This window comes from Danio rerio, chromosome 7 (assembly GCF_052040795.2).
Source record: "Danio rerio strain M-AB ecotype USA chromosome 7, GRCz13ab, whole genome shotgun sequence".
NCBI lineage: Eukaryota > Metazoa > Chordata > Actinopteri > Cypriniformes > Danionidae > Danio > Danio rerio.
The window spans coordinates 9,804,641-9,825,531 of NC_141027.1; the positions used below are offsets into that span (position 1 = coordinate 9,804,641).

Consider the following 20,891-nt stretch of genomic DNA (forward strand, 5'->3'; position numbering starts at 1 on the left):
CATCTGAAAAAGGATTTGGCAAGAGTTTTTACAAACTAACAGACTCCTTCACCTCATCTTTTCTGTTTGTTGTCAACACTGATGGTTGAAGGGACGTGGTTAAGTACGTAAGTAAGTAAGTGTATAAAAAGTTTTCATTTGCATGTCTTTTTTGAGGCCTGTGATGATTTTAAAAGCAAAAAAAATTGTACCATCAAATTATTTTTATTATTCTTATACTGTAGATGAATACTCTTGGGCACAATCCAAATTCTATTTTTAACCCCTATCCCTTGTCGTTGGCCCTTGAAACAGAATGTTAAGGGAAAGGGCTTCAAATTTTTTTGCCCAAAAAAGTGGGACAGCACTACAACACCTGCACACGTCATCATACGTCAACGCGATCTCATGCTTCATATGAGATCAGACGATCGCAACTGCTGTAGTTATTCCAGTTGCATTATTTTTGGTATTTATCTTCAGGAAATTACTGAAAGCCACAATATAATTTTGTCATAACAATATAATGTGGAAACAAGCTCATAACTGTACTGTGCATTTACACCAGGGCCATACTGAATAACGTAAACACACAAAAACAACATTAGCGTTATAGCAGACACTGTAAAAAAGGTCATTCCCAGCCACTAGACTTTTCTGACAGGGTATTTGAGTGTCAGATGTGAAATTATGTTGTAGGACTGCTATACAGGAGTTATAGATAGCAAAATTTAGTGTTTTATCATAGTTTTTTAAGCATGGTGACACAAACGTTGTTATGAGTGTATTAAAACATGTGATAGTTTGTTGTAAAAATTCGCTATAATGACAGAAAATACTAATTTGTGAATTTTCTGACTTCCGTGTGCAGCCATTTTGCCGTTGTAGGGGGTGTATTCTGGGAAACTTTTGTACCCCTTGGTTTTGAGCGTGGTCTTGCAAAATTTTAGTTTTAAGGGCTATCTAGCCCTTCCCCCTAGCACTACGCCTTCAAGCTAAAAGGAATTAGGCAGGGCCGGATTATAACCAATGGGGATTATGGGCAAAGGACCATATCTCTTTAGGCTATTTAGGCTAAGTGCAAATAGTGCACCATGCTGTAATAAGCTAGTTAAGCGATTCACGCCCATCACCGTTTGATTGACAGACAACATAACTGAAGAGCGCGATAGACAGCAGCTTGAGTGGTGTAGCTCCTAAAGCGCATAGTAAAATATTTTGAAACGATCGATCATGAACCCGGTTCGAATCCAGCGTCTGATGAACACGTTCTTTTCTTTCCCCCACTACATATCGGATTTTGCCTACTCTTCATAATGAAGGAAGACAAGTAGAAATCATTAATTAGTGTGTGTATTATAGAAGACTCAGATTCATAGAACTGGATTGGAAAGGTGTTATATCCAAATCTTATGCATTATAAGTTTGTAGAAGTTATACATAAAAAATACCCTTAAATATAACTTTTTAGTACTGCTTCAGTGAACTTGAACAAGTATATTAAAATCCATTAATTCCATTAATTAAAAAATGAGTTTAAAGCATATTAGTAGACTCATAAAGATCATTGTTTTAGTATTAATTTATTTTTAAGGTGAAGAATATACAGTGCCATTTTACATTTAAATACACCTGAATACTGTTGCTCTCTCCAGAAATCCATGAAGCACGGTTTATTTCACTTTATTATTTGCTAAATTGTGTTTATGACTTTATGTATATAATAAATTACATTAATATATATATATATATATATATATATATATATATATATATATATATATATATATATATATATATATATATATATATATATATATATATATATATATATAAATAAATTTACTCCCCTACAAAATAACCCCAAGTAATGACTTTGCAAATAGAGTTAAGTTATATGGTAAAATTATATCGCAGACAAAACAAATATCGCATTGTAACATTTTTTCAATATTGTGCAGTCCGAATACAGATGAAGTCAGAATTATTAGCACTCCTGTATATTATTTCCCTAATTTCTTTTTAATGGAATTTCTTTTTAATTTCTTTTTCATCTTGTTTAACACATTTCTAAACATAATAGTTTTAACAAGTAATTTCTAATAACTGATTTATTTAATCTCTGCCATGATGACAGTACATAGTATTTGACTAGATATTTTTCAAGATACTTGTATTGTTCTGTAGACAATTGAAACACATATTGCTTAAGGGGGCTAATAATAATGACCTTAAATTTTTTTAAAAAATTTAAAACTGCTTTTATTTTAGCTTTTAGAAAAACAATATAGGAAATACTGTGAAAATTTCCTTGCGCTGTTAAACATCATTTGGGAAATATAAAAAAATCATAATTTTGACTTCAACTATACATCGCAGGACAACAAAATATCGTAATGTTAGATCTTTCCAATACTGTGCATTCCTAGTAAGTAGGTGATTTGACTCAAATATTCTGACATAAACAGGGTTCATACACATTTTGACTACTAAAATTCAATGCCTTTCCAGAACTTTCAAGTACATTTTCATGACGTAATGGTTAATGTAATGTAATGTCTACGTACACATGGTAAATAACAAGAAAAACAATGACGTTCAAATTTAAAACAGCATATCATAGAACACGCAACAATCTATTTAGTTTACATTTGCTTTATGTAAAATTTATTTTGTTAATGTTTACAGCAAGTTTTTGGCCAAGGACGGAAAAGAAGTAAAGACAACAAACTTATATTCAAGCTACGGCTGTACAATATATTGTTTCAGCATCGATATCGTAATGTGTGCATATGCATTTGTCACATTGCAGGATAAACAATGGCATTATAGTTTAATCATAATGGAATAAAAGTTCATCACCTTCACGTATTTTTAAAGAGACAGTTTACCCAAAAATTACTTACCATTTTTATTACACCCTTCACTTGTTTCATTTTATTTAATGAACACAAAAAGAATATAATTAAATAACTCCTATAGTATTGAAACAAGTGAAGTGTGAGTAAATAGTGAGTGTATTTTCATCTTTGAGTCAACTGTCCCTTTAAGACCAGTGACTGTGTGAACACTTCAATATTTCAGAGTTTAAAACATCCAGCCACAAGACATTTTTGGTAACTTTGATAAAGGCTAAATAATATACAATGAAGACTATGCAGCGTTGATTATTCAATATCTGCACCTGAATAGTGAATACTGGAAAACTAGAATTCACTTTTATCTTTACTATGTTTTATTTATCTATGCTTGTAATTTATTTGTTATTTATTATTCGAGATTCACTCCTCTACAAAATACCCCAATCAAGCCAAACAAACCTGTTAAATCATCAGGTGAAATTGTTTTCACATCGCAATATATAACACAGAAATACAAAATATGGTACTGTCAGATTTTTCCAATATCGCGCAGCCCTAATTCAAGTTTACAGATATTTGTTAACCCTCTGGGGTCTGAGGGTGTTTGGCGGCTCTGGAGAAGTTTTGACATGCACTGACATTTGTGTTGTTTTCAGTATCTTAAAAACATATTAATGGCTAAAGTGTGATAACACTGTAAACAGCACAAGTTGGGCTACAATAATACCCAAGCAGAATGTTTGTATGTGTTTGTGTTTTTGAGAAAGAAACTTTTATGCGTGGTTAGTGAAAAACAAAAAATTTAAAGTCATTGAAACAAGGCCATGAAACACACATAGAATATTTATGCACAAGACTTTTGAGAACTGGATCTTGTAGCCTAGTGTTTTTGCTTCAAAGTGATGTGAGAATCACCTTATTTACTTGCTCAAACAAAACAATATAATTAATTAAAATTAATTAAAAGTCACTTTTTGAGTGAAATTGGTTTATGTGAGAAGGCGTGATACTACCATGACTTTTCCAAAACCTTGTGGGTTTTTCTGTTTTTCCCAAAACTCTTCCAGGCCAGGAAAATGCTATGACTTTTCCAGGTTTTCCATGACCGTATTAACCCTGCATTAAAGGCTCAGTAACCTCTACTACTAGGGGTGTAACGATTTATCGTTGTACGATTTATTAAATGTCTCGATATGCATCGTGGCGTTATGACGATTTGATTACGATATGACGTCCGTTTTCTCTTATTAGTTGAGCTGTTTGCACGTGAGCTACGTTCCACCTGCTGTCGCACGTGAGTTCAGATTGCAGCAGCAGTAATGTTAGCAGACCAAGATGAGTGGAGCTGAAATAGAGGATGGCTCATCCTCTCAAAATCAGACGTCTGGCAACATTTCGGTTGTACAGTCATTGCTTTAGACTCGTCCGCTTTTTGACACGCATACTGGGTCACACATCCTAAGTTTTAAAGTCTTCACAGTGATTTACATACTTTGCACAGCGACATGGATACCTCCTAATGGTGTTGAAAGAGTCACATACTGTATTTATAAGGTACAATTCACCCTAAAATATCATTCTGTCTTCATATAATGATGTAGGCTATTGGCCGCCGCAAAATCACACAAGACGTGAGCTGTTACTACAGAGGGCGGATGATAGACGCGCGCGTATGGCAAGCCGTTTAGCATTTAAACCTTTGTTCTGACTATCCATAAATATATTTAGAGATATCTCTAATTATATTTTGACTAGTCATAATTATAATTCGACTAGTCAAAATATAATTAGAGATATCTCTAAATGAATTTAATTAAATATGAATTAAATATATTTATGGATAGTTAGAACAAGGGTTTAAACGTTAAAACGGCTTGCCATACGCGCGCGTCTGCTTCAGTGAACAGAACCTGCAGGTTGTGACTAATAAAGTAGTAAACAACATTCAGTTTGTGGAACAGAGTGATCATTCAGGAGCCGCGTGGGAAGTTTGAACAGCACTTAGCAGTGGAAATGAAACCGAAAACGTACACATTATTTAAACAATTATATCGCATTTTAGAGTTATGATTACGACGAGCATTAACCCTTTTGAGTACAGAGGTACACAAAAATGCACGTCAACATGATACACTTGATAGCGCCGACATCAGCGACGCCGAGGAAATAGAAAACCTGCCTAAACTGCTGAAAAGAGTCACGACTGTCCTGTGTAATGAAAAGACGGCCACCCTGTCATCATGCCCAACATGAAGACAGCCATCCATAAAAACCTCTCAGACAGATACACGAGTTCGGGATTATCTTATAGAACTGCTGATTACCTGGAAATGTGGATTTTTTTTTGCACACAGAAAAAACACAAGTGACCAAGCAAAGCCTTAAGCTCCTACTGTTAAATTCAATTGAATAGAAAGCTTATTTTTTTTGCACTTTTACTTATATTGTTCCTTTATTTTGTCTCTGTCATTTCAATAATATTTTTTAAGAAGTTTTTAAATTGTTTTATTTTCCAGAGACAAGCCTGTTTAATATATTTTCTTAAAGAAGGTTCAGTTTAACAAGTTGAAACAAAAGAAATACATAAAAAATTGTTTACTTGGTAAAACTTGCATTTCAGTTAACTTTTCTATTTTTATTCCAAATATCGTGATACATATCGAATCGTGAACATTATATCGTGATACACATCGTATCGTAAGCTGAGTGTATCGTTACACCCCTATCTACGTCACATAAGTTTTAATCTAGTAGTGTTAGTTAATGCTTTGTTAATACTGTAAATGATGACCTAAAGCGTTACCAAACTCTCCACTACAGGTGACTTCAGAAAAAAAAATCCCAGAGATCGCTCAAGACATGAAGTCATGCCTTTTTAATCAATAATCGAGGTGAAACGGGATCGGATTGAGTAAGTCGACAGTGTGCTGCAGCGACAGGTGGCTTTGATATGGTGATATCAAAGTTGAAGGAATGTGGCCATTGTTGCGCTCGATCATTAGTGCTTCAGGTAACACGGCTCGCTTTTCTCAGACGGACGATTGTTCTGCGTGGGGGACGGAGATCATAATGCCGTTCGCCATCGCTCAACTTACAGATCCACAGAGAGCGTTCGCTGATCTCCAACTGATCTGACAGACTTCTGGAGGACAGAGGGAATCTGAGCTCCTTTGATGATCAGACTGTTGTTATCAAGCCAAGGGTTTTGATGATGCGTTGGGTTTGAATTGATTGGAGCCCTTTTATGGGTGTAGTACGCATGCTGGTGTGTAACCCAAAAATGGTAAAGCCTAAAATCTGTGGCGTGCCAAGACTACATTTTTAATTATTGTTGTTAAGATAAATATAATCAATTGGAGTTTTACGGCTTTACATTTGACTTTAAAATAAGAATCTAAAAAAGTTTGGATTAGAAACAATCATGCTCGAAAAACTAAAATAAATATATATTAGGGCTGCATTATATTGGTAAAATCTGATATTGCGACGTTTTATTTTTCTGTGATAAATATTGCGATATGAACACAGTCTCACAAGATCCAAGAGCACTATCTGACAGTTTTCTGGGGAGTCTAACAATATTCAGGTACAGAGATTGAACAATCACAATGCAATAAATGTTTTTTTTTATTACTTTGTCTCGTTTTTAGCACACGTCTAAAATTTCCAACAAGTGAAATGATAAGCACGTGGGGTAAGTAAAATTATCTGGCTTTTGCTTGAAAATGTAGGTATTTGGACTAGAACAAGACACAAAATTCAAAGTAAGAAAAACATTTATTTCTATAATTTAGATTCAATATTGCATATGTTGCAATGTGACTATTGCGGGTGAGCACACTGCAATATCAATGCTGAAACGATATATTGTGCAGCCCTATATACTGTGTACACACACACGCACGCACCCTCTCTCCCTGTCTCTTTCTCTCTCTCTCTGTCAAAAGTTTGGGGTCAGTTTTTTTATTATTAATTTTATTAATTATAAAGCGCTTTTACAATGTAGATTGTGTCAAAGCAGCTTCACATAAATGGTCATAGTAACTGGATCAGTGTAGTTCAGTTTTTAGTGTTTAAGTTCAGTGTTTTATTGTTTAATTTATTTTAATTAAATAATTAAAATAAAATTATTCTGTTCATCAAAGCGGCATTTATTAAATGTATAAAAAATTGTTAAATAATTATTTATTAAATGTTTATTTATTACTTATTGTATGTAGTTTCAAATGAAACTATTACTTCTGCCATTATTGCTGTTGTTAATAATAATAACATTAATTTTAATAGTAATAATAATAATTATTATAAGTGATTTCTGAAGGATCATGTGACTCTGAAGACTGGAGTAATGAAGCTGAAAATTCATCATTAAAATCACTGGAATAAATGATTAAATTAGATTATAAACTACTCTTGAACAGTTATTTTATAGTGAATAACATTTCACAATTTTTAGTTTTAGTAATGTATTTTTAATGTAACAAATGCAGCCTTGGTGAGCAGGATAAGCTTATTTCAAAACATTTAAAAATCATACTGACCCCAAACTTTTGACCGGCAGTGTGTGTGTGTGTGTGTGTGTGTGTGTGTGTGTATGTGTATATATATATATATATATATATATATATATATATATACATATATATATATATATATGTATTATTGTTGTCAAAAGTCACTCTTAGCGGTGTTGAAGAATGCACTCAACACTGCTCAAAAATGAGTAGGAAATGGACGTTTTTAAAATGGCTGTCCGATTAGTACCAAAGTTGATACTTTTGACAACAATAATACATTGTTATTGGCTGTTTTCACAAATATGCAAACGTGGATCATTTTTGTAGTTGTAATACCGCAAATTACAATTAGACTAGTGAACTAAAGAACTACAACACCCCAAAAACCTAGCAACAACAACAAAAAGTATTTAAGTGAGCATTAGATGTAACGTTACATGGACATCGCAAAAATAAGACCTGTGCAAAAATATTTAAGACCTAGAACAGCAAATTTAAGACTTTTTAAAGCCATAAATTTCGATTTTTTAATTTAAGACTTTTTAACAGTTTTTAAGACCCCGCGGGGACCCTGCTATAAACTGCCACAGGTCATATTTTCCACTACACAATGAGAGATTACTAATTCTGAAATTGATTATTTAATTTTAATAATTGTTATTTTATTTCAGTCAATGAAAATGTTTTTAACCAATAGATTTAGTCTGTTTTCATTTGATAAAATATCCTTGGTGTGTGCATATTAACACACAACATTGGAGGAGTATGTTGTAGTGTTGTTGTTGCTCAAGGGTTTGCTAATGCTTCATCAGCAAAAAGTGGAGTTACCTTACAATTCAACCAAATGCAGAGAGAGTTCATCCACACACAGCAAACTCTACATACACACCAGAGTCGTGCAAGGATTTTTGTTTTCCACAGGGCAATTGTTGCACGCTTTAACTTTTATTGTATATTTATTGTTTTGTTAGTATATTATTATATGTAGTTATTATAAAGCATGCTGGATGTGTTTTTTAAATATTCTTTATCATATTGTTTTTGTCACTGTTGCAGGTTTGTGCGCTCTTCCGGAGTGTCTGTTTGATCATGTGGGTTTGTTTTGGTTTTGTTGCCCACGTGTATTTGTTTTGGTCACGTGTTATGACGGCACTCAGTTGGTTTGATTAGTTCGCCAGCTGAGGCTCATTATCGTGCCTATATATGTGCAACGTTTTGTCACAAACAAAGAATGCTCAGATGGATCCAAGTGCAAGTGAAAGATAATATTTATTGACACAGTCAAGATAAATGTAAAGAGTGTGTGCGGTGCTAGGGCTAGGAGAAACCAGAGCAGGGACCAGACGGGAAAACAGGGTCCAGAGGTAACTCTGCACGGTCCTGAGCACAGACAAATGCACACATAACGAACTGACAAGGAAACACAGAAAACGTTGCACATATATAGGCACGATAATGAGCCTCAGCTGGCGAACTAATCAAACCAACTGAGTGCCGTCATAACACGTGACCAAAACAAATACACGTGGGCAACAAAAACAAAACAAACTCACATGATCAAACAGACACTCCGGAAGAGCGCACAAACCTGCAACCGTGACAGTTTTAGTATGTGTTTATTGTGTCAGATTGCTACTGCCCTAATCTAATTGTCCCTGGTGGGATTGAAAAACTTAAACTTCAAGATGAACTTACTTGTGACCTCCTGCAGGAAGTCCAGACAGGGCCGGCTGTTGTCAGACATGCTAACAGAAACGGCGACCGGCGTCTGGCCCTCGTAGTTCCTCATGTTGGTGTCAGCTCCGTACGTGTAGAGCATCTGCGCGCACTGCACATCGTCTCTGAGGGCCGACAGGTGCAGCGGCGTCTGCCCGTCCTCCAGCCGGCCCAGGTTAGTGTCGGCCCCGCGCTGCAAGAACATGCGGCAGTACGAGTGGTTGCCCTTAATGACGGCGTAGCGAAGCAGGAAGCCGTTCTGGATGTCGATGTTAGCGTTGTGATCCAGCAGGATGCGCACGCAGCTGGAGCGCTCGCGGATGATGGCGAGCTGGAGCGGCGTGGTGCCTTTGTCGCTGAGAGGATCCACCTCGGCTTTGAACTCCAGAAGGAGCCGCACAAAGGAGTCGCGGCCGTAATGAGCGGCCACATGCAGAGGTGTCCAGCCGTCGTTGCTCTTGGCGTTGATGATGTCGCTGCGGTACTCAGACTCCAGCATGAGGCGGGCGATGCGGGCGCGGCCATGCATGGCAGCGTAATGCAGAGCGGTGAAGCCTCCAATGAAGTCTTTCACGGTGGGATCCGCTAAGGAGGACAAGAGGAAGATGAACAGACGACTAGATTGATTAAACTGAACAAAAAGATATAGAATTACATATTTATTAGGCCTAAAAATAGAAATCCTATAATTTATATGACCTTATTTGGTACAATAAAGCATTTTGAGAACATAAAAAAATAGCTCAAATTCTATCAATAAAACGACACGTGAAACTGGATTAGCATTTTATAATTAGTGCTGTTCTTCATATTTACATAATAAAACAATATTTTTCAGATAAAATCAAGTAGCTGAAAGAAAAACAAATCGTATTATATTTTAAAAGCAGAGCGGCGAAGCTTCCGATGAAGTCCTTCACTGTGGGATCCTCTGAAGAGGATGAGTGGAGAAACTAATCGAGGATAAACCCGACGAGACTAATATAACTGACTTAAATCAAGCCTAAATCAGATAATGTAGAATAACATATTTATTAGGCCTAAAAATAGATATGTTATGATTTTTATGACTTTTTGGGAAGAGCTTTTGGGACCGTTTCAAATTATAACATTATAAAATGCCATGTGAAATTGGATCAATTAAATAAGCATATTATAATTACTGATGCTCTTGTTGTTAATATAATAAAGTAATCGGTTTTCTAATCGAAAGAAAAAACTAATTTTATTAAACTCAGGGTTTATACCCATTTTTACTACTATAATTCCAGGACTTTTCCATGACTTTTCCAAAACTTTCAAGTAAATATTCATGACCTAATGTTTAATCTAATGTCTACGTACAAGTGGTAAATTAGAAAAAAACTCATGTTCAAATATATTACAGCATATATATATATAAAAAAAAAAAAAAATGATACGGTAATATGGTATACCGCAAGATCTAAAAATAGCAACGATGTCAGTTTCAACACCGTTATAAACAATGCACTTATATAAAAAACAAGTATTAAATATTCTTTATTCAATGCCTAAAAATGCGCATGCGTGATTGTCATCATGGGACAGTGTGGAGGAGAGAGAGAGAGAGAGAGAGAGAGAGATAAGATGGCGAGTCGCGCACTAAGTGACCTGCTCTCGGAAAAGAACACAACCTCTGCAGTTTGGCAGTATTTCGGGCTTCGACCGAACAAGAAGGGAGACGTGGTAAATACGAACTAGAGGACTGCATTCCCGCTGCTGTACCGCAGGAGCCACGGGACCCGACCAGATTTCTTGCGCCGTGGGAATACATTTACAAATAACGCGAGCGAGCATGCGCGCTTCCGCGTGGATGCTGTTTGTGTATGTGTGTGAATGAGAGAGAGCGTGATGCTGTGTGTCCCTTATTTGGTTGTGTGTGTATGTGTGTGAATTAGAGAGCGTGGTGCTTTGTATCCCTTGTGTGGTTGTGTGTGTGTGTGCGTGTGTGAATTAAGCCTGGTTTATACTTCTGCATCAAGTGACCGACGCAACTCACGGTGCAGGCAACGCGCGCAGCTGTGCATTTATACTTCTGCGCGCTGTCTCCGTTGGTCTGCATTAACACTTCCGAAACGCTAGTGGGCAGTGAGGTGTTAATGTTCCTCTGTGTCGAGTTTCTATGCTGCTGTTTTGCTATTCTGAACACTTCCTGGATGTACAAGTGGCTCAAACTCGCTCATTTTGAGGCAGGAACCGGCGGACGTGCAACAACTTTAACCGTGAGGTAAACACAAAACAAAACTTTCCATCCGGAGCTCCTTCACGGGACTACACACTTGTAAACAATCGCTTGCGCCATTCGTGCGGCTCTCGGTCCCGCCCAGACTTGTCTGCGCTAGCAAGCCGACCAATCACAGAGCTTGCGCTACGCGTTGTTGCGACGTGTAGTTACAATTTTTGAGAGGTGCACGTCAGTGACGGCGACGGCCACGGCGAAGGGCTATGCGTCAGCGCCGTAGCCTACGCCGGTGTTTGACGCAGAAGTATAAATCAGCCTTTAGATAGAGCGTGGTGCTGTGTGTCTATGTGTGTGTGTGTGTGTGTGTGTGTGTGTGTTTATACAGACAGCACACAGATGTCTAATATGAACGAGACAATTTGCAAATTGTGCAACAAACAGGTGACAGCAAACCTAAGGTCGCGTATACAGTGTTGTAAAATGTGCGGGTCTGTTAAGGAGTGAGGCTGCAGTTTTCTGTGTGTGTGTGTGTGTGTGTGTGTGTGTGTGAAGCGGAGAGGGAAAGACAGATAAGAGGAGCCGCTTTTCGCAATGGGACTGTTTTCAGTGATGTTTCCTCTTTGGTGACTGATTTTGTTGTACCACACGGAGAGTAATAAATGATTGGGCCAAGTCTGAGCCTTACATCATAAATATTTTTATTATGCCTAGTACTACAGTATACTGAGGTAAATAGGGAGGAGGTTTGACGGTATCAAAATTTGGATACTGCCCAAGCCTAATATGTGATAATCTATGTAGTTTATGCTTATTTTATACCTGTAAAATAGTTTTTAAAAAACATCTTGTATGAACATTTTTAGAAATGTTGGCTTGTGTCTACTCAAGACTTGTTGAATTAGCACAAATGTAGCAACCACATTATCTTACCCCTGTAGTTAGAGATTGTTTTTGGACATGACACTCAAAATGTCTCTTGAATTATGCTGAATGCAAGTGAAAGAGAGGTGAAGCTGAAACTGCAAGTTGCTTTTTGCCCCAAACAGAGAATGTCACGTGAAGGGATAGACATCGCAATTGTTTTTGAAATTTAGACAAAATTATTATCTCAAATGTATTCAAGATATTAGTTAAACATATTTCCATGACTTTTTCAAAACATTTTGGGTTATTTATTTTTCCAAAACTTTTCCAGGCCTGGAAAATGTCTTGCCAAAATTCCATAATTTTTCCAGGACCGTATGAACCCTGTATATTTTAAAATAGTGCTGGGAAAAAATGAATCGGAATTCAAAATAATTTATTTTTGACATATTATATGTGTGCATTATATATATTTATATAAGTTTTTATCATATTTATATATACTTTGTCTAAATATAAATAAACTTTTTCTCATATACAGTTGAAGTTAAAATTATAAGCCCCCCCTATTATTATTTCCCCAACTTCTGTTTAATGGAAAGAAGACGTTTTTCAACAAATTCCTTAACATAAACTTGAGTTTTAATAACTCATTTCTAATAACTGATTTATTTTATCTTTGCCATGATAATGATACATAATAATTGACTAGATGTTTTTCCAAGACACTTCTATACAGCTTCAAGTGACATTTAAAGACTTAACTAGATTAATTAGGTTAACTAGGCAGGATAGGGTAAATAGGCAAGTTATTGTATAACTATGGTTTGTTCTGTAGATAATCGGGAAAAATAGCTTAAAGGGGCTAATAATTTTGACCTTAAATAATTTTTTGAAAAATTTAAAAATAAATAAATAAATAAGACTTTCTCTAAAAGAAAAAATGTTACCAGACATACTTTGAAAATTTCCTTGCTCTGTTAAACATCAATTGGGAAATATTTAAAAAAGAAAAAAAAATTCAAAGGAGGGCTAACAATGCATGTGTGTATTTATATATACATAATAAATACATACAGTACACACACATACATGTCAAAACAAACTTTTATTTTGCATGCGATTGATTTTTGCCCAGTACTATTTTAAAATATTAAATTTGACTTTTAACGCTTTTAAAATAATAATACTAAATAATTATTGTTATTTACTTTTGAATAATTTTTTGCCACATGACTAGACTGATTAAACTAATTTCATAGCTATATATAATTTAATAAATCGCTTATTTATTAGGGCTAAAAAGGGAAATGCTATGATTTATATGACTTTTTGGGGAAGGTGCAACCACATGAATATTCAGACATTGAATGTTTGGAAAAATAAATCAAATTCTAACATTAAAAAATGTTATAATAGCTTTTATTCTTGATATTAAAGATGCAATAGGACAACTGCGATAATGTTAACCGGCAAGCATAAATCTCTGAAACACAGTCCCACCTCTGCCGTCCAAAGCCTTTAGTTGAAATCTGCATTTGCTGACAGTTTGAGCTATTTATTGGAATTATGGGAGATGTCAGCCAGAAACTATTTTAATTGGATGAACATTTTTTAGTTTTATGCCTTACCCAGAAAATAAAAATACATTTAGATGATTTACTTTAATCAATACTATTGGAATGTGAAGAGACTTTCAACCAGCACAACAAAAGTGTTGACAATCACCTACTGCACCTTTATTATAATATATTATTTTAAGTATATTTTCCAACAAAGTCAAATTATTGAAAGAAAAGCCAATATTACTTAATATTTGATAGATTTTTATACTTTTATGACAACAATTATAATTATTATTAATTATTTGTTTTTTATTATTTTTAAAATACAGCTAGATCATTAAATAGTTAAGCATTTATTATTTTTATTATTAGCTTGGCAATAAATCAAATAACATATTGTGATACTTTTATGCTATCTATTTTCACCCTCTGATTTGAACTAAATGTATTCTGAATCTCAGCACAGAAAGCAATGCGACTGCACAGTGGATCATTCTTGACAAAAATAGTCTTATTGCGCCCCCTAATGTTACGCATGCATTACTACACCAATACATGAGCATTCACTCTCAGAAATAAAGGTACAAAAGCTGCCACTGCGGCAGTACCTTTTAAAAAGGAACCTAAATGGTCTACATTGACACCTTTAAAGGATATAGTAGTAGCTAAATAGTAGCTTTTCTATTTTTTAGGCACATATGTGTACCTTTAATGTACAAACATTAACTCTTGGCAGCGTTTGTCTATGATAGTACCAGTTGAACACCAGTCCGGTATTTTAAAGCATAATAGATGACCAGAAGAGATGCGGAAGGTAATGACATAATAAATAACATTAGGCACAATAATAACCTGGATTATCAGAATTGTTCTACTGAGAAAAAGATCTTGATCATTTCAAAATCATAATTACACAATTACATGAGAAGACCACCTACAATTAAGTAGTGCCTAATCAAAGGGTAATTGAGTTCACTAAAATGTATTTAAAAACTGAACTTGTTTTATTTTAGTTAGATGCCAAAGCAATATTTCTAATATTCATTAAGTTTACCTTAAACGAGCAAAACTAAAATGAAAAGGCAGAGTGAAAAATAAAAACTGCACATAAATAAATTAAATAAAATAAGAAGAAAACATTCACACCACCATCCCCTTCACATAAAAAAATACAAAACATTAATATAAACATATACAGGGCTTGACGTTAACGCCTGTCACACGGGGCTACAGCGTCAACGCTTGACAGAGGGCGTGTCGAAAGTTGGGGCTGATGCGATCGTCGTAGCCGCATCAGTCAATGAAATTAGTCAGCAATAGGCCACTGTCTGAGCTGGTGTATTTGCATACAGCAATCTGATTGGCTTTCCGTCGGCGCTTGAAAAGTTAAACAAGTCTCAACTTCTGCAGTGAGCAACGCCTCTGAAGCAGCGCTGACGGATCCACAATGCAGTTCGGCAACGCCTGACATCACCCATTAAAAGCAATTGGGAAGAGTTGAAGCTGTGCCCCGTGTGAATGTGTGTGAACATCACTAGCCACTCTCCATTTTCACTAGCCACAATTTTATTGTTAGGAAAACATATTTTATATGCATAAATTTGACTTTAACATGCTAAAATGACTTGATTTTGGGTTATGTCCGCATGCATTTCACTTTGTGTGTTGTGCATGACCTTGCTCAATGTGCATGATCATATGGGTTGTGGTTTCATAGCAATTAGTTTTTATTTCACATGACTTTTCAGGGTTCAAAATTAAGGATTTACCATTAATTATTTAATTTATCTCTGACCACACCAACAATAAATTATTATTTCTTAGCCATACATTTTAAATAATGTGTCAAAACAAGCAAAATATAGCTCTATACATACACTTTTTTATTAAACAAAACTTTTCTTTTTAAAAATGATATTGTCATGTATCTGAAACAATGCATAGTCTGTGTCCTGGTCAAAGGTCTCAGATCACCAGTTAACTAAACGGGAAGTCAATCTCCTATTAAAGCAATCTTATTGTACAAAATATAGCTAAACCATACATTAACAAAAACAACTAATGCCTAGTTCAGACTGCGTGATTTTAGCCCTGATTTTGGCTCGCCGACAGGTTTTGAGAAATCGTCGACAAATGCCTGAAATCACAGGCAAATCGCTGCTCGTGCACGTGAGTGACAATCACACAGTATGAACTTTCAAAGATGCGATCTGAGAGAATCACCGATGAGTCGCCGATGCCTGTGAGATATTTGTCATGCTAAATATCTGGAGCTGTCGGAGATTCAAATCATGCCGTGTGAATTGAGTTTTGACTGAAAATAACATCAGCGATCGCCTACAGCCAATGAGAGAGCAGCTTTCACTTGTGTGTGCGTGTGTGTAAATCTGCTGCAGACCAGCGGGAGGCTGGGGGAGAAGTTAAAAGTGCTCTTTTTCGGTTTATTTGGACCCACGAAATGGAGGAAAAACTAGTGGAGGTTTGACAGGACTCAGGAGCAACCGTGTCTGTTTGATGTTTCATAGAGAAAGAAATTAGCTTATTATCAACGTTGAGGCGAAATTGCTAATTCCCTTTAAACCCAGGTGAGCAAACATGTACATGTTCAACCCCATTAAAGGCTTCTTTCTAATTATGTAGTTAATAACAAAAGATATACTACGTGTTTTTGGCTGTGAGACGTAGTTTGGACGAAGTTGTCAGCGATTCTCCCTATAGTAAAGTCATGCATTGTGAATGTCCCGGTCGCCGATCCATCTTGCAGTGAAAACAAAGCAGCGACGAAACGCCAGCCCAGATAGTCATGCAGTGTGAAAACATCTGTGACACGACTACTTTGAAAATCATGCAGTCTGAACTCGGCATAAGCAAAAGAAAGCAGGTGGAAAACATAGCGCGTGTGATAATTAAAGGATGGTTGTGTTACGTTAGGCCTGTTAATAATCTATTCAAAGAGTGGTGAAAGTGAATGGTGGAAGTAACCACTGCTGCTTACAAAAACACATCTTTTTACAAATTAGGAGCTCTTGAAAGAAGGAGTACTGTGGGTGCACGAGCATCACCTTTTGTCAAGTCTATTTCAAAGAGAACCGATGAATTGCACCAATTGCATTTTCATGAAAGGAAACGGGAGCGCGCATGCTTTTTAAACAGCCAAGCGCATTACATCACCTGTGCACGTAAGAGTTATCATCCTCTCATTCGGAATTCATCTGCTTTCTTTTGCTCACGCGAACACAATTACTTTTGTCAGTCATGCTGCTTCTCGATTTTAAGATCACATTTGCACGCATACTGGGCCATCTTTATTGTAGAACCCTGCTTTTAAGACAACTACAATTCAAAAATTATTTCCAACAAGTGGCTAGTCGGAGTGTCTGTCTAATCTACCACAGCTGAAATTTGGCGGGTTGGCGGGTGTTAATGAAAATGATTATTAAACATTATGTGTAGATTTTCAAAAATGTTTTTTTTTTATTGTTTATATATTTTATATATCTTTGTGGTCTTTATTGACTGTTGTTAAGGATGATCAAAATAACCGATTAACCGTTAACTGAAAAGGTTACGAATAGGGACAATAACAAAATGCCTGAGTGACCCTAGGAAGACCTTATGATGATGAATGTTTGAATTAACATAGTTTTAAAAGTCACACTGAATGCTTTAATAAAATAATTTACCTCCATGCTCGAGGAAGACGCGCACGCAGCGCTCCTTGCCCTTTGCTGCAGAGAAGTGCAGCAGCGTCCAGCCGTTGGCGTCTCTGATCTTGGGCGAGTAGCCCTGCTCCAGCATCTTGCGGACGGTGTAAACATCGCCCGCCGCCACCGCTGCCTGGATCTGCAGCTCCTCCTGCAGCTCTGGGTTCCTTCTGCAGTGATGGTTCAGCATCCTGTCACATCGCGCAGTACTGCCGGCAGACGCTGCTGTGTCCCTGCACACACACGGACACGATAAAGAGAAACAATAGGCAAGCTCATCACTGTGAATCAAGGGACGAATAATTAAACATGCAAAGCTATATTAAAGTGCAAAAAAACTGTTTTCAAAACTTTTAATTCACCATCTGAGTGATCACACAAACAGACAATCGTGTTTTTAGACTCAAGCTAACAATGAGTATTTTCTAATACTGATTAAATCAGTTTAGAATATTTTCTCATTCATTTGCCATATTATAAATGAAGAAAACCAAACAGATAAATTTATTCTATATAAGGTTATATTGATTTCTAAATATTCTAATATTCTTTAAAATAAAATACAATAAAAAATTCTGAAATTATATATATATATATATATATATATATATATATATATATATATATATATATATATATATATATATATATATATATATATACATATGTGTGTGTTACAAAAAATATTACAATCTACAACATTTCAAACAAAATATTATATTTTTTTCTCTTGATTTTTGCTATTTTTGAACATTTTATTTAACATTTTGCCATAACATACTAATTTCTGAACCAATATTGTAAGTTATTTTGTTAAAATAGCTTAATGTATATGTACAAATATAATATTGTAAAGCATACACACACACACACACACACACACACACACACACACACACACACACACACACACACATACACACACACACACACACACACACACACACACACACACAGTTAGCCAATAACTTGCCAAATTAACCAAACTTGGCTAGTTAAATTGCACTTAAACTGAATACTTGTATCTTGAAAAATATCTAATTAAATACTGTCATCATCAAGACAAATAAATTAGCCATCAAAACTATTGTTTAAAATTGTGTTGAAAAAAACTTGAATAGAAGAACTTGGGAAACATCTGAAACAAAAAAAATAAATAAATAAAAATCACAGGAGGGCTAATAATTTGGTCTTCAAATGTATATATAACAAAATTCCAATCATCAGACAATAACTCTGTAGATAAGAATTATTATTTATTATCATTAAATAAAATGTAGGGATTACTAATATATTACAAAAACAAATAATTTAATTTTTAATTCAATTGTATTACAAACTAGTTACATTTCACCATTGTTATATTTATTATTTTAAAATTCAACAATATTCAAAATTATTTTACATTTATATGTAAAATATTTGGTCGTTCTTTATATCTAAGAGGACCACATGATGGTTTGACAGACTAAATATAAGCTAAAAACTTTTTATCTTAGATTTTTGAAAAAGGAAACCTCCATACTTCGCTTTTAAAATGATTTTGCATAGGGATGCACCGATCGATCTGCCGGAGATCGATCGATCGATCGGTACTCGCTGACCTGGTCGATCTCATGAACTAATCACAAGTGTTTATGTTAGTTGGACATGAGCAAAATATTTGAATGACCTTACATGCATTTAGGTCTTTTAACATCAAAGAACTGAAAGTTCTGTGTTTTTGACAATATTGCAAGTTTAATAAAACATGGCTGAAAGTATAACATACAATTAATAATAATAAAAAAAAACATTAAAATATTTTTTGACATGAATATTTAATAATATAACATCTTGTAATTTACTTATTACAATCAACAGTACTTTATAGACATACTTCCTATTAGTAAAGTAGGATTTATAGGAAATAGATTTATAGGTGTGCATTTTAACTTCCTATGCATCAAATATACGCTTCAAACATTTCTTGATTGAGACATGTTGATTTTTTTTTAATCATTTGCAACGTTTCCAAACTGCATTGTTAGTTTTATAATTACTTATTATAATCTTATAATAAATACCTATTTATAGTGGTTATAAGAGACGTGTTTAGGGGGTTATATGCAGTATCCTTCATTTATTATATTGGCTAAGGAGAGATCTCCACTTAAGTGTTATACCTAGAGGGAAAAGAGGGTTTGAGGGTTTTATGCATTATAAAGCTTAACGCATCCGAATCGGTACTCATTATCAGCCAATCACCATGAAAAGGAATCAGTACTCGGTATCGGCTGCAAAAATCCTGATCAGAGCATCAGTAATCTTGCAATACTTTTGCAGGAAAAGTGAATAGTTAAAATATGGAAATACTGACATACTGGAAATATTATTCTCCGTACAAAGCCACTAAACCCTACACAAACAACATAAGACAACACATCGAAATGCCAGAAATTACTTTAAAATCTATTTAAAGCAAACAAAAAAAAACCCAGCTATATGTGAAATTACCATTCATTAATGTCTTGTCGATCTGAAACAGCCTGTGTGTTCTGCATCCATATTCACATCCACTTCAGATCTCCATTCTAGACATGAAGAATGCAGAAACATCAGTATTTGAATGCACACACACATATAACTCAATACACACACACACACATCATTTTTACATGCATTAACGCGTATAAATGCAGATGCATCACATTCAATTAGCCAAATCTAAGCGACGACGTCTTATTTACACAATTATCCGTCACATTACATTGAACATTTCTCTAATAATAACCTCAGCATTCAATATTTACAACCACCCATCAGTTCTTAATGTTATTGTCTTTCATTTTGTGAAAAACGAGCATTTGAATACTTACATTCACCTTTAAACACACACAGATTCGCTAACATAAACGACACACACCACAAACGACCCGAGTTTCTCCATCACCACGGTAAATAAAAGGTAAACAATTGATGTTTGCAGCAGCTGCTCCACTGAGAACAATGAATCTGTTAGCTGGTGCGCTAAAGCAGCTAAAATGAGCCTCAAACAAACACCAAACCGGCTCTTTTAAAAGCCAGGAGTAACTAATCTGAACACCACTCAAACACATAACACGTTAACACTCATATCGAGGACTAAAGTGAGGCAGAATTCGCTAAACTCTCTGACTGACATGCACAGTTACTACATTAGCATTGTTAGCGTTTAGCCAGCGGTTATTGACCATTTTCAGAACAACACCGCTTTTAAAGTTACTCAAACTCTCTTAACCTTCACCTAGAGGAAACGTCAAACAATATCGGCTCAATTAAGGCCATAATGGCACAGGGGACAAATATAGAAAATATATATAACATACATACAGAGTACAAATACAGTCAGGTAGCCATGAACATCTCCAAGGCTTCAAACCGCAACGCCCAATCAGATTCGAGCTGTCAAATACGTCACGCCTACATCATAATGCTGTAAAAGCAGTACGCCGCTTGGCATA

At 35.3% G+C, this 20,891-nt stretch overlaps 2 protein-coding genes across 5 annotated transcripts in view; one reads left to right on the forward strand and one right to left on the reverse strand.

The window, feature by feature from the left end:
• The window catches only part of pcsk6 (proprotein convertase subtilisin/kexin type 6), an 884,625-nt gene that overhangs the window by 809,767 nt on the left and 53,967 nt on the right, over window positions 1–20,891 (forward strand). The window lies entirely within an intron of this gene.
• Window positions 1–20,891, reverse strand: part of asb7 (ankyrin repeat and SOCS box containing 7) — a 123,254-nt gene that overhangs the window by 6,275 nt on the left and 96,088 nt on the right. For 2 of the 4 annotated variants that reach the window (NM_001441632.1, NM_001441633.1), the window contains 3 exon segments: window positions 9,053–9,658; window positions 17,389–17,642; window positions 19,906–19,982. In NM_001441632.1, the coding sequence (NP_001428561.1) occupies window positions 9,053–9,658; window positions 17,389–17,599 (817 nt within the window). In that variant the 5' untranslated portion in view covers window positions 17,600–17,642; window positions 19,906–19,982. 4 annotated transcript variants of the gene reach the window in all.